This window comes from Dermacentor variabilis, chromosome 6 (assembly GCF_050947875.1).
Source record: "Dermacentor variabilis isolate Ectoservices chromosome 6, ASM5094787v1, whole genome shotgun sequence".
Taxonomy (NCBI): Eukaryota; Metazoa; Arthropoda; class Arachnida; order Ixodida; family Ixodidae; genus Dermacentor; species Dermacentor variabilis.
Window position 1 is genome coordinate 44,630,346 of NC_134573.1, and position 14,752 is coordinate 44,645,097.

Consider the following 14,752-nt stretch of genomic DNA (forward strand, 5'->3'; position numbering starts at 1 on the left):
CGGCTTTGGGGGAACGAAAGCTCTCTGGTTTGTTGGTAGGCGCAACATGAATACGGCAACGGCCTATCGCTGTGCATTTTCCGCATGCCAAATGAAAACGATGGTAATGTGCTGCGAAGCGCATGCTGCGCCGCTGTTGCCGTGCAATGCTAACGGTAGACCTGACGTTGAGAGTGCGTTTACTTAACTATTCAAACAGGAGAATTTATTTTTTAACCACGTGACAAAGGACGAAGAGGCAAAGGACAGAGGACAGTCCTATGCCTCCTCGTCCTGTGTTGTGCTGTTCAAAATATCTGCTGTTTGACAAGATGCATCGACCAGCCCGAATCAATACTCTGTTTACTCAACTATGGGCCCTATAACGTAAAACTAGTCCAATATGTTTCTATTCCAATTTCCTAACGTCAAATTTGCGGTCCCCCGCAGGGTTGTCTGAACACACCAATCAAACGCTCTCCTCGTTCATAGGAGGTCACTTTTGTTTGCATGAAAAACAAATAACATTGCCTACACTGAGCGGCTTCTCGTATCTAATTGGCTGACAAAAGGCGAGGAGAACGCTCAAGTGGAGAGGGATTCACTGGGGCAGAGCCAGTGCACTGAAAATCGATAACCGGATGAAGAGGGTGGTGCCGGCGTCTGCGATTGGTCGGCTTTCCCTTACTTAGCTTGTGGTGGCTGGTCGAAACTCGCGGTGGCATGCAACGGAAGCTTAAGAATGACGCTAAAACTGACCCTCAGCAAAGAAGAGTTGGCAGAATGAGGTAGTAAACGTGCCGAAAGTGCTTGAAAACGTTACACGGTCACGCAAGAAGTTTTATTATATGCAAATACACCCATGCTTTCCGGAAGGTACGAGTAGCCAGCGTCTCAGCGATCGGCGGCAGCCATCTTTCATTCCTTTCGGAACGGGGCAGCCTGCGGCTATTCCAAAAAAAAAATCAGTTTTGTTCGGCATATTAATGCATCTTTATTGCGTACACGTCACTTTGACACGGTGAGTTTGTGCGGTTTTGTGACGTCGCGTGACAGGCAGGTGAAGCGGGTGCACCCCGAAAACTTTTTACCAATAGCCGAGGGCTAATGACGAAAAGGGGTCGAATCAGAAATAAGTGTTTTTCTTTTTTCTGTCAAATCATGCATAATCAGTGTGTACACATCATATCAGATGGGGAGGTATTGCGGTTTTCGTGACGTCGCGTGAGAGACATGTGAAGGGGGGGTCGAAAAAAGTTTTGACCAATCGCGGAGGGCTGATAGCAGAATTGGAATAGAAAAGTTTGGAATAGTTTTACGTTATAGCGCCCTATGTTACTTTCAAGCGCCTAATTGGCAACTGACCTAGTTAGTACTCAATTTATTTTGTTGCAAGAGCGTATGGCGCAAAGCAATAAAACAGCCTGAAACTACAAATGCCTACGAAAGGCACGACAGGTCGAGAATGAACTCGGGAATGTTGAAAATGCGCATAATATCTATGTCTACAGTGGCTTCCAAGGCAAACCTTCGCGTTCTGCACATCATTTTTTTTGTTAAGCCTTCTCAGGCTATACTGCTGCGAGTAACACAGTTGCTGTGAAATATATTGCGAACAAGACACACAGCTGTGTGTCTTCAAGGTTTGAAAATGTGTTTATTTGAATGAATGAATGTTTGTTTGACAAAAAATATAAAAAATATTGTCTGTCAAAATAGCTGACACAAAGGCATGAATGCCTAAATAAGTGTCAGTCCTCCTCCCCCACCCGTTCCGAGTGCACAAAACACTCAAGCACACAGGGTAAGCATGGTACACAAAGTGGATACATACAAAAAAAATGAAAAGTACATAAAAATACGTAACAGAAATTTTGAATGCGATTTGTGTACATGGTTGAATGCGGTTTGGTTTATTTGCGCGATGTCAGGCCTAATAGGAAGGAGAATATATACGGAGTACAGCTCATGAACTCACTTGGGAGCATGTCAGAAGGCCTGAAATGCCAAAATAACATGCTTATTTCCAATCAAAACAGTGATATATGTTGATCATAACTACAGCCACATTAGAACAAACTTATTAGGAGGTTACTATGTGCTCATTTGATGACCAGCGATGCCGAGACATTGCGTCCGTTTAATGCAACTCAATGCAGTGGTCTGTAACGCCATCTCGTATCCAAGCTACTGCCCAGATTGGCCAAACTATGTTGCCATCAGCTAAGAAAAACTTATCATCACACATCATGTTGGCAGAGTTCCAAAAATTTTGTTGCGTCATTACCATATACATTTTAGCCAACTTGTAAGGAATGTTGTTCTTGATAGGCTTGTTCACAAAAGACGTTTTATCGGACAAAGCAAGGCAAATGCTCGCGGGCACTAGGGTAGTACTACTTTACCTATAAGATGCGGCGGCATATGAAGAAGATGATGATTTATTGACACCCCGTTCTAAATAGAGCTCTGAGAAACTGTCACCTAGCCTGCGCAATTTAATCAGACATGTTCTACAGGCTTTTTATTCTAGCATTTTGCATGCATCTTCATGACCTTCTTTCTCTTCCTCAAAACTCCTTTATCTACACTGCACAGTTACCTAAGCCTGTAACGAATCCGGTAGTATCAATCTCTTCCCTGCTTTTTTTCCACCAATACTCTACACCTCTCTTGCTTAGGTCGACTGGTGACTGCTTGATGTCTCCGCGCACTTTAAATCCAAGAGCTTCTGGAAGGTGTACATTCCCTACGGGTCTGAATGGGGCTAAGTGGTCGACCTTCGCATTCTACAAGAATGTACTAAGTGGTCTCCACCTTTTTGCTGCAGGATATATATGCCTCATCTTGTTGAGAGTATTTTGCGCCAGTATGTGTTTGTCCTTAGGAAACCTGCCGGAGCCTCAAATAGCAAGACAATCTTCTTTCTGCTACGTACAAATGTTCGCTTCTAATTTCTTTCTTCCATTCTTGTAAATCACCATGGTATCTGAATCCAATTCGCTGTCTCTGTTCCTCTCCCTTAATTTCTGATGACAACTTGTCTATTTACTTTGAAATCCCTATATTTGGTTGCCCACTTTCTTGACCCCCTCTTTCATTCTTTATGCCCACTTTTCAGGTGCCGATAATTGTGCACTTTAGCCACCCATTTATTTTCATCCCTGTCTCCGAGTACTTCTTCAAAATTATCTTTTTGTGCTTCTCTGACTTCAGAACAGGCCCCACCCATGTCACCCTGCACTGCCCCATTTGTGGTTTTACCATGGGCTCCCAAAGCCAACGAGCCTACCGATCTTTGCATAGCTTCCAACCCCGTCAATATACTCAATATACCAGATTCTAAACATAGAACGACATTTGGGTACGTTACCGCTAGCACCATTACTCCTTTCAATATTCCACGCACCACATCATATTTATTGTAGGCCAAAATGCTGTGTCGCAGCATTTCGCTTCCCTTTTATATTAAGATTTTCTTGATTGGTGCTTGAGTAAATTTTTTGTTTTATTAGATATGCACAGAGGTATTTATTGCTTGACTACGGGCATGACTTGTTGTTGAATTGACACCACGTAATTACTCATCTGTTCTTTAAATATCCTCATTTCTGATTTCTCTCTGCTGAACTTAAGGCCTAAATTTGTCGCTGCGTTTCCACACATATTCGCAAGAGTCTCTAGACATCTTCCATTGCCCGCTAGTAACACTACGTCCTCTGCAAACATCAGTCCCGGTACCTTCTGTTGCACCATGTGGCCATTACCTATGTGGGATAAATCGAACCCTAATTCACTGTTGTCCAGTCGCCTTTCTACGCCCTTAGCATAAAGCGTGACCTGGGCTAGCGACCTCGACATATGACCTCGACAGCAAGTGTCAGTAAAGCCAAGATGCTTCCGACAGCATAAACAGCAGCGTAATCACTGAATGGAATGTCGAACGCCACGTGACTGGTCTTGCTGTTAGGCCGAGGGCGGCCACCCAAGATGCGATTCACCAGGCCTGACTCTTCCAGTGCCAGCAATAGCCGTCGGTGCTGATGCCTGCGGTGAGAAAATACGCAAGGAAAACAAGCAACACTTCACGATCGAGACCTCTTAAAAAGTTATCTTTTACGTAGGCCTCAACGGGCCTACATTCAAAGCGTCTTGTACAAGAGCAGCAAACGTGTAATTTTGAATGGATGAAGTAAACGCATTAGTGAACAAAACGATATGATATTCCACATTTGGCTCAAGTTAGTGGAACTGCTCAGAACGTTAGTGCTTCGTTGTGCCAGACCACTAGTCTAAGGCAATGGACCCTTGAATACGCACTGCCATCATACCTTTTCAAGCCTGGTAAAACTGTCGCATGGACAAAGAACGAAGGACATCGATGGTTTACAAACAAGCGAAGCGTCCTTCGGTCTTCATGCGCGCGACAGTTTTGCTGTCCATAATTATGCCCTCGCCCATATTGCAGTTCTGCAATTTCTTCACGCCATATAGCTCAACCACCCTGCGCATAGCTTGCCTATTCCAAGAAAGTGTCGAAAGGAAACTAATATCAGCCTGCAGCGAAAACATGTGTACTTTTGTAAAGGAAACTTTAATGGTAGGTAGAAAGATTAGCCAAGCAAACGGTTTCGCATGCTGCTATAGGTTCAATAAAGAGTGCGTCCCACGTAATTTGTGCCGAAATTTCAAAACTTGCGAGTGCCATGTAGCTGTGCTGAATCAAGGTAGTATCGTTTCCCGTCGCTTGGAGCAAGTTGGAGTATTTTTTTTATATTTCGCCTAATTACATAATTAATCATTCTGAACTATTCACCTTCTCAAATATTGTATTAGGAGCAAAACTGTCAAAAATTTTACCCGTAACAATATCATGAAAAATTGCCGATCTTTCTGATGCTCTATAGCTGCTACATAAAAGTTTTTTTCCGAACGTGGAAGAATACGAAAAAGAAAGTGCCAATTGACTAGTCTCGCTAGACTTTTTGCGGGCTTCTTTTAGACTTGGAAATAAGTTGTCACATTAATCACTCACTCAAAACTATTGGGGGTATTGCCGCATTTTTTTGTTGATTTCGGCGTTTCTAAGGTCGATCCTTGCGCGCTTTACGTACATTCTGCTCTAATTGTGTGTCCTATAACGTATGTAACACCTGTAGCCACTTCTAAATGCCTCTTTCGCTAGATTAGAAAGCTTTCGAAAGCACTAGCGCTGATTGCCAGCTAAATACGCTACGGCCTATACTCCTCACTCTTCTTTGTGCAGGTTCCTATCTTGCATATTTGATGACGGCAATGTAAGCGTGTATGATAGGCAGCTCTGTACGTATTTTACCCATCGTATTCTCAAAGTACCACGTAGCTTCACAGAATGTGGTTGCCGAAGAGCGATCTCCTGATGGGCCCGACATTTACCCTATTTTTAAGGCGACGAACTGGATGGTTTGCGAGTACGTCCGACGTAGCTTAAATTCAGACACTTCGAAAACAAAAATGCGCACGCATCCACTCACAAGAAAAATCGGAAACGCGCTGCAGTGAGCAACATATTATAAATATAGTCGAAAGCGGAGCTTTACGACACAGTCAATAAACAAAATGTTATCTATCTATTATTTTCGCTACACCACAGGGAAGATAAACACTTCGGAGAGCCAAAAAACACGTCGCTATTTAAACGAGAAACATTAGATTGTTCGTTTCTGCATACCGGCCACAGCGGCCGCATTTCGATGGGGGCTAAATGCGAAAACATCTGTGTGCTTAGACTTAGGTGCACGTTAAAGAACACCAGAAGGTCCAAATTTTCAGTCCCCCACTACGGCGTAAGTAGATCTTGAGTAGTAGATCATAACTGAATCGTGGTTTTGGCTCGTAAGACCGCGTAATTTAATTATTATTTTAGGCTGTTTTTATGGTACAACTTATCTCGCGATGACTGTCGATGGTAATGGGAATAGCTTTAGAACAATGTAGCGACTGACGGTATTTTTGAAGTGACGTTTATTTAACACGCGTAGTGCTAATGCTGAGGCTTTCGTTGCCTCTACAATATGCCCCATACTCTGACATCGTTCCGCTTTGCTATGGCCCTCGCTTCGCCAGGTCGCCCCCGACGCTGGCGGCTTGACGACGACTGTATGACGCCGACGCCATAACGATGGAAGAAAGAAGAGATGATATGGATGACACTTCAAAGGTGGTTATCGACATAAGAATGATGACAATAAGACGCAGATTCTTAAATTATGACGACAGCTTGACGACAAGAGCGTGATGACGACGACGTGAGGACAATGAGATGCCGATGAGTGTGTGACGAGGATAGCTTGACGCCGGCGGTGTGACAATCGATTTAACAGGTTGAAATGACATCTGTGGCCCGACCACGGCGACATGACGACGGTGGTATGAGAAAGGATGCACGGTAGCGCCTGCCTGATGACGCAATGACGCGACGACGGCATAATCACAACTGACTGACGAAGGCATGATTTAGATAGAATACGAGGAAATTAATGTCGATGGATTGACGAAGGTCGTATGACGACTATGTATAACAACAAATGCATGAAGACTACTGTACTACCACGATGAAATGACGATCATGGTGTGACAGTGGAATGAGGAGAATTGGATGAGGAAAAGTGTATGATGACACTGGCGTAACAATGACTGCACCATGAAACCTGTATGACGACGGTGGCGGGATTATCATGGCACGACAAGAGTAGAGGGACGAAGCTGGTGTGACGACTATGACATGACCACGATGGCCTGACGATGGTCTGGCAAGGAATGTGTGAGAGCGATTGTCTGACGATGATGGCATGACAAGGTGGGCATTATCTCGATTTAATGATGACAGTATGATTATGATAATATGAAGAAGAGTGGCGTCAATAGAACCACAAAGGTGGTTGTAAGACAACGCGATGACAATAAGATGACGCTGCTAAAATGACGACAATGATAAAACCACAGAGTGGCTACGATGGCCTGACGACGGCATAATGATTTGTAAAGCAAGACGGGAATGACGGCAATGCAACGACCACGACGGCACCACGATGGCGGCGTGACAAGGAAAGCATGACGACAATGGCATGGCGACAGTCGGATGGCAAAGCTGGAATGACAATGCAAGGACCACGACGGCATCGTAACCACGAGCCTATACCTGGTGGTCCAAGCCATTACATAACTTCGGCTAGTGGGTGTGGCGTAGAAGGCGTGAGGGTCACGTCATGACGATAGAAGGATCACTAAGCTGGAATGACGACTATAGAACAAAAACGATGGCATCACAGCCAGGAGCACCTACCTAGTAGCCGAAGCACCTAGAGAACTTGGATGACTGGGCCGGTGTCGCAGTATAGATAGATAGATAGATAGATAGATAGATAGATAGATAGATAGATAGATAGATAGATAGATAGATAGATAGATAGATAGATAGATAGATAGATAGATAGATAGATAGATAGATAGATAGATAGATAGATAGATAGATAGATAGATAGATAGATAGATAGATAGATAGATAGATAGATAGATAGATAGATATTGACACGTGTACTTATTTATCCTTTCTCGGGGAGACCATTGCACCAGTTAACAACTTAAGGTTATCGCTGAACGCAAGACGCACCTGCATGATTTGGAACATATCCGAATATTATCGTTGATTCTATTTGTTGTGTATGTCCTTGCCGAACCTTGCATAATAAGATTGCATGCGTGACACGTATTGAGCAGTAGTTTCTCGAATACATGCTGAAAAAGTTTGCGCGGGGACACGAGGACAAGCCCAGAAATAAACAACGACGACTAGCCCAAATATCTACTCTCCTAAATTTCTGGAAGGCACGCGGGCACCAGCGATTATACGGGAACTTTCGACGAGGCATATATATATATAAAACCAACGCGCTTGACCGGCAGATCCAATGTTCGATGATCACCGACTTCGCTCGCCGCTATCGTTGTGCTCGAGTGTTCCTTACTTTGCTGGGCGCAAGTTTGCCCAATAAAAACATAATTTTGGAACTCCCAGTTTTGTCACTGCCTCGTTCTTCACCGTAATTGCTGTGGTTACGTGATAACGCCAGCTGGGAGCGCCGGTCGTGCCGCCTGCTGCTGGGCCGGTATTTTGTAGCGATGCCTTTTCCCATTCTATGCTTTTTCCGGCTTTTCGCGCTTGGCCAGTGGTCAGAGCGACGGTCTGCCCACATTTTCAACGGCATCAGGCGGCCCTGTGTGGTGGATGATAAGAAAAGCATAGAATAAGGCATAAGGCATCGCTACAAAATAGCCGCCCTGGTCTTTGTGTCGCCGCGCAAGTCATCAGTTGCGGCCGGTGACGTCGCATGTCTTATGTATACGAGTTGCTCAGCGGGGAATAAAAGCCGATACCTTGTCAGAATGAATGGTGCCTCGGTTACTTCATGTGGTGGCGAGACGAGTCGGCGGCCCGTGTAGCCTAGGAGCGATGTGTTGCAGGCTCAGCCAGGCAGTGCCAACGGCTGGAGCGATGGACGAAATTCTGCACATGCTCGCGGATTATGCCGGCACTCCAGCAAACATCGGGGTTCTTCTACAGAATTTCAAGAAACGCCCCAAGGCCGCCATTGTACAACCGAGTAAGCCACGCTCGGGAAACGCAGACCTGTTTAGTGCCTTTGCCTCCGCAAAATGTCTCACTTGGGCAAGTTAAGTGAGTTTGACCCAAGAACTCAGAACTTTGAGTCATACCTTGAAAGCTTTGAGCTTTTCATTTGTGTAAATGATTTAAAACCGGATAATGTTTTACCGGTGTTTCTGACTGCAATCCGTGCAGAAACGTATGAAGTGCTCAAAAGTGTGGCCGTGTCGCACACGCCTGCTGACAAAACATTTACGTTTTGTACGTACCTCGGTTTAAGGTAAACGCAACCCGCCATGGTTGCTCAGTGGCTATGGTGTTGGGCTGCTGAGCGCGAGGTCGCCGGATCGAATCCCGGCCACGGCGGCCGCATTTCGATGGAGGCGAAACGCGAAAACACCCGTGTACTTAGATTTAGGGGCACGTTAAAGAACCCCAGGTTGTACAAATTTTCGGAGTCCCCCACTACGGCGTGCCTCATAATCAGAAAGTGGTTTCGGGGCGTAAAACCCCAAATATTATTATTGTTAAGGTAAAAGCAGAGGGAATCTTCCCGACCGACACTAAATAAATGCGACCTTGAAAGCACTTGAGCATACCACAAAGAGCTAACGGCGTATTTAGGAATGTTACCTTGTAATGCGAAATCGTTAAGAGCGCCTCAACAATCGCAGAGCCACTTTGCAGGTTCCTAGGAAAGGAGGAAAAGTGGTCTTGGATAAAGGAACACAGCGTCGCTTTCACCGTAACGAAGAAGCTGCTCACAAGCACCCGCGTCTTTCTACGATTTAGAAAAGCCGATCGGTATGTTGTGTGACGCGTCATCGTACGGGCTCGGGGCGGTTATCTTCCACGAGACGACGGAAGGCGAACGGCCGATTGTATATGCTTCGTGAACGATGGCACCAACAGAAAAAAAAATTACTATGCGCATTGTGAACGCGAGACCCTTATCTTTTTTCAGGGTTAAATTCCACGGCTACCTGCACGGAAGGACGTTAACACTGTACATAGACCACCAGCCGCTCTTAGGCATTCTTCGGCAAGATAAATGAGTGCCTAGCCTATCTGCGGCCCACATGCAACGATGGGCGATGACGCTTGAAGCTTGCAAATATCAGCTGAAGTATCGACGCGGAAGAAATGTAAAAGTGGCGGACGCTCTGTCGAGGCTTCAGTATAGAAGAGCAGTGTAGAAAAGCTCTCCGAAAGTTGTTTTTCCTGAACTGCGTAAGGGACAAGACACCGAGGCAGACGACACGACGAACGCCTTCCAAATGTTTCTCAGTTGTTGAATGCTTTCCGTTTAGCATGGAAGCGATAGCAATGGCCTCGAAAAGGAACCATGTCACGCGTGGCCGAATTGACAGTGAATAAGTGGCCGAGCGACTGTGCAGAGTATCTGAAGCCTTACTACGTCAGTCGGTGGGACCTGTCGTTTAAACAAGGCTGTGTGACATGGAGTTCGAGAGCCATTATTCCGGCGTCCATGCGCGCGCAAGTGCTAAACTTGTTACGCGAAGAGCACCCAGGTAACGCCGCTTAAAAATGCTCGTAAAAAGTTTTGTTTGGTGGCCAGGAATGGGCCAAGGTATAGAACAGTATGTTCAACGATGCAAGATTACCCGCCGTGTTTGCTTAGTGGCTATGGCGTTCGGCTGCTAAGCACGAGGTCGTGGGATCGGTGGCTACGGCGGCCGCATTACAGTGGGGGTGAAATGCGCGAACACCTGTGTACTTAGATTTAGGTGTAAAGAACCCCAGGTGGTCTAACTTTTCAGTTTCCCACTATGGCGTGCATCATAATGAAAAAGTGGTTTTGGCAAGTAGAGCCCCACATTTCTTTTTTAATTATGCAAAATTTGTCAGGCAGTTCAGGACGCCGCTGAAACGGTACCTGTACAGCTGTGGACGTACCCGGCAAAATGTTGGTCGCGAGTGCATGTGGATTTGTCTGTAAAGGATGCACGCATGTTTTTGTTCTTAGTCGATGCCTACTCGAAATAGATGGAAGTGTGGCCTATGACGTACACGACTGCCTTAGACAAATGTGAAAATTAGAGGCGCGTTCACCGCTTACGGACGCCCGGCAACGCTGGTAAGCGATAACAGACCGCAGTTCACGGCCGCCGAATTTGCAGACTTCTTGTAGGCTAATGGTGTGAAACGCGTTCGCATTGCTCCGTATCACGTCGCATAAAATGGGGCGGCTGAACGCATGGTGCAGACTATTAAGCGAGCCTTGCTAAAACAAGTTCTGGAAAAGAACGCTGTGCACAGTCGCAGTTCATTCCAAGAACGAGTTGACAAATTTCTGTGTGCGTATCGAAACACTCCCAGCAGTGTCGCATGGCGATCACCGGCACTGTTGTATTGAAAAGACCACAGCGTACTAAACTGTCTTTATTGAAACCTGAATTTGGGGGTCCCGCTATGACTGTATAAGCTAGAGCGTGTGAAAGAACACTTTGACAAGAGGTGTGGGGCTGAACGTGTGTTTCGTATTGGTGTCGGCGTCTACATTAAATGTTAACTACTACCGTGGCGGACCGAGTATCGCCGGCAGCCATCGCACTGCTGAATCCCAGCGAACAACCTGCGTCGTGGAAGTTTCTCCCATGACGCGGAAAGCTGGCTGGAGACATTGGAAAGGGTTTCGAACTTCAATCACTGGAATTGTGAGGACAAGCGGTGTACTGGTTACTTCTCATTGGAGGACGCCGCGAAGACATGGTTTGAGAACTGGGAGACCACGCTAACAATGCGGAACCTGTTTAGAAGCAACTTCCTGAAAATGTTTGCCAGCTTCGTTCGAAGAAGGCTGAACTACTGCTGGAAGCTCGAGTGGAACTGCCTAATGAGATCATCGCCATCTTTAAAGAAGACACTCTTTTCCGGCACGCGAAACCGGAAATGTCTGAGATAAAAAAGTCCGCTTCCTGATGCGAGGTGCAAAGCAATAACTTCTCGCCGGATTGATCCGCGACCCGCCAAAGATCATAGGTGAGTTTTTGACAGTCAACGACGATTGATAAAATTCCGGAAACGCGCACTAGGCAACATAGCCGCCAAGTGCTCAAGACGCAGTGCGAAGTGCAAGCAACGGGCTCCGACTACCTTTCCGTCGCCCCGCTTTCCCCGACGTATCCTCCTCCACGCCTCCTGTCACCCGAGCCTCCTCCGCTCCCCCATTCGCTAATCTGTGTCACGTGGAAGCAGGCGCCGCGTATTTGTATATTTTTTTCTTTCCAGCGCACGCCGACCGCCATTGTTGGCCCTGCACGACAAAAGTAAGCGCAAATGGACTGATCGAGGCGTGCGTCTATATGTCGTACAAAAATCCCTCACGTGACCTGATCCTAGGTGCCTAGGGACAAGCTCGTTTAGGGACTTTTGAGAAGAAGCGTTGGTGGCGCCAAGTGATGCCGTGGCGCAATGTGGTGCGTTGAATCTCCGGCCCACGCCGACCGTTGGTCGTATGATCCGTATGATGTATCCACAGTGGGTTCAGTATTCGTTGGCGAAAAGTCGTGCAGTATAGTGGTGTGGCATGTCAGCTTTTTGTTTCGGTGATCTCTGATGGTGTGAAACCCGTATTTCTAAAGAATTCAGTGGTGCTGACTATTGAAATATTCAAGTGGCGTAGCGCCTCGGCAATGCAATTAGCGAACCGGAGCTGTGCAGCAGCGTCGCCGTGTTCGCCGTTTTTGGTAGCGTGATCACATGGCACATGCACCCTTACTTGACGTGAGTCTCGTAGACGGAGGAATTATACGTGTTTCTCGCCACGAATTGCGCAAGTAATATAATGCTTAAGGTGGTGTTTGCTCACAACTGTTCACGCGTCCTTGAAATGGGGCAGAGCATGTTTTCATTCGGGTTCAGCGCTAGTGCGCTAACCATGACTTCGTGTGATTCACTTTTATCGTAGGCTTTACGACAACTATCGCGTAGTGCTCTGAACTTAACGGACATTTGGTGACATCATATGGTCTGCCAGAATTCCACGAACTAGAATGCAGAGTAGATGTTAAAGATTATTTGTAGTAAGGGCGCAATAAACACAGCGAGGTGGGCCTTAATACTGTGCCCTATAATGTTCAGCTGCATCTCTGCCTGCTTTTCGCGCTCTTGGATTTAGCAATGGGACGCAGGGTTCTGTGCAAAGTTGGGAGGAATGAATGTGTATATGCGTCTGCAATAAATTCACCGCAACACATTCCTGTAATGCGTTGAAGCAAACAGTGTATTGCGGGGACGGGATGTATGGCAGCCCTAGTTCCAGTTTTGACGTCCCTGTTACGCTGAAGGTACTGTCCCGCCCGTTTTACTATAATCTCAGGTGCTCTCGAACTCTGTTTGCCGGTGAGTGAGTGAAACAACTTTATTTGGTCCACTATAGACGTAAGCAAATTCCATGTTACCTGACCGATATTTTTCTAATTTCACATGCTGCGGAATGGTCCCACCGCAATACACATGTGTAGTGAAGCTTGTTAAAGTTGCCAAATGCGTTTGCAGTGTCAGACCTAAATGCCATGGCCAATACAACAGCCCAGACCTTCACTTTAACGATTTTATAAGGACTGTGAAACTGATCTTACAGCACAGACAAACAATGTAAACACTTCAAGAATTGATTAGCAAGTAATGCTAGAAAGCACAAGTCTAGTGGCCAAGGGTGTGGTGAAGTGCTTAAAAATTTCTAGCATATTGATGCAGGTTGATCGGACTTACTGCGATATTGGTTGCTTTACAATGAAAATAATAGTATTGGATAAAAGGATGCAAGCTACTCATGTGCTGCTTGGTTATACAAACCACATGGGTCCCAGAATTACGCAGACAGGGTACTTGTTTACGCATGCTGCTTGCATTCACTATTCTAAAGCTCTCTAATGTCAGCAGTATAAAGAGAGGCTGTAAAAGTAGGACTTTGAACTTCACAACTCCAATTTGGTTTCTTCTATACGCGTCTAATTTTGTTTCTTTTATACTCGTACAACCTGAACACTACGCTTTCGTGAGAACATCTGCTTAGCTCATTGCCACATTTTGCGACAAAAGCAGCGATCACTCAGTTAGAGTTGCCTGTCCTAATGTTACCCGAGAATTTTTTAAACAGTTCATTTTTTCAGCACGAAGCGTGTCATGCCCAACTAGAAAATTAACCACGCAATAAGCTACTAGAGTTAACTGAAAAATCAGCAGTCTTCTGAAGTCAGCTTGATTTTCAGCTACTAAAATTGGCTGTTGTTGAATTAGGGGAAGGAAAGAACAGCTTAAATATACATATGTCTGATCAGAAAGTTGTGATGGTGTGCTGCAGGCTAAGGCAGTGAAAGGAAGCCGTTTTGGCACTCGTCTACCTCTCTCCGAAAACCAGGCACCGCAGTCGAGGCGACTTCACTTGGCTTTGACATCTTCAAATTTCTTTCCCTAGCACAGAATACTCAGTCAAGGTGAGCTCAATGCACATCACCCATATTGGGGACGCAAAGACGTACGGCCAAGAGGATGCCACCTTGACGAAGCAGACATCACAGACCTCAAATTAACAAATGACATGAACTATCCCAACTGCCACTGCCTCCATTAAAACCAGCATGGGCAACTGGGGCCTTCACCTAGAGTGTCAGTGCGACTCTGTCCCAAGAGGCAGCGACCATTATCCAATATAACACTAGATGTAGGGGTGAAAATTTGCCACATTCACAAAATCAGGGTTTCAGGCTGGGACCATTTTCGTGATGCATTTGAGTCTGCAGAATGTGAAGGTGTTGAACAATCGCTAGCAACATGCATTCTGTATGCAGTACAAAGAGCGATATGCCGGGACAACATCCAGCCCTGACAAGCACCTGCTGTACTTTGGGGTGAGCAAGCCAAGCTGCATACTTAAATTATGGCCACATGCAACAAACCCTGGTCAATGTTCCACACAAAAAAGTAGGCAAGTCCAAAAAAGTAGGCTCTTCACAGGGGCACTAGAGAAGGAACAGGTTATTGACAGTGGGCTGAGACAAGCTTCTCTGCTACTAAACACCCAGCACTTTTGCCACGTAACGACCTCTGAAACAATCCCCCTCAAAGAAGAAATCACATTTGTGTATCTATAAATAGGACAGA

At 45.9% G+C, this 14,752-nt stretch overlaps 1 protein-coding gene across 1 annotated transcript in view; it reads right to left on the bottom strand.

Annotated features, from left to right (window-relative positions):
• Window positions 1–3,479: 3,479 nt before the first annotated feature.
• LOC142584773 (uncharacterized) overlaps window positions 3,480–14,752 on the bottom strand; it is a 62,796-nt gene continuing 51,523 nt past the window's right edge. Inside the window, exon 3 of the mRNA XM_075695022.1 lies at window positions 3,480–4,026. Within this exon, the coding sequence (XP_075551137.1) occupies window positions 3,825–4,026 (202 nt within the window). The 3' untranslated portion in view covers window positions 3,480–3,824. The remainder of the gene's footprint in view (window positions 4,027–14,752) is intronic.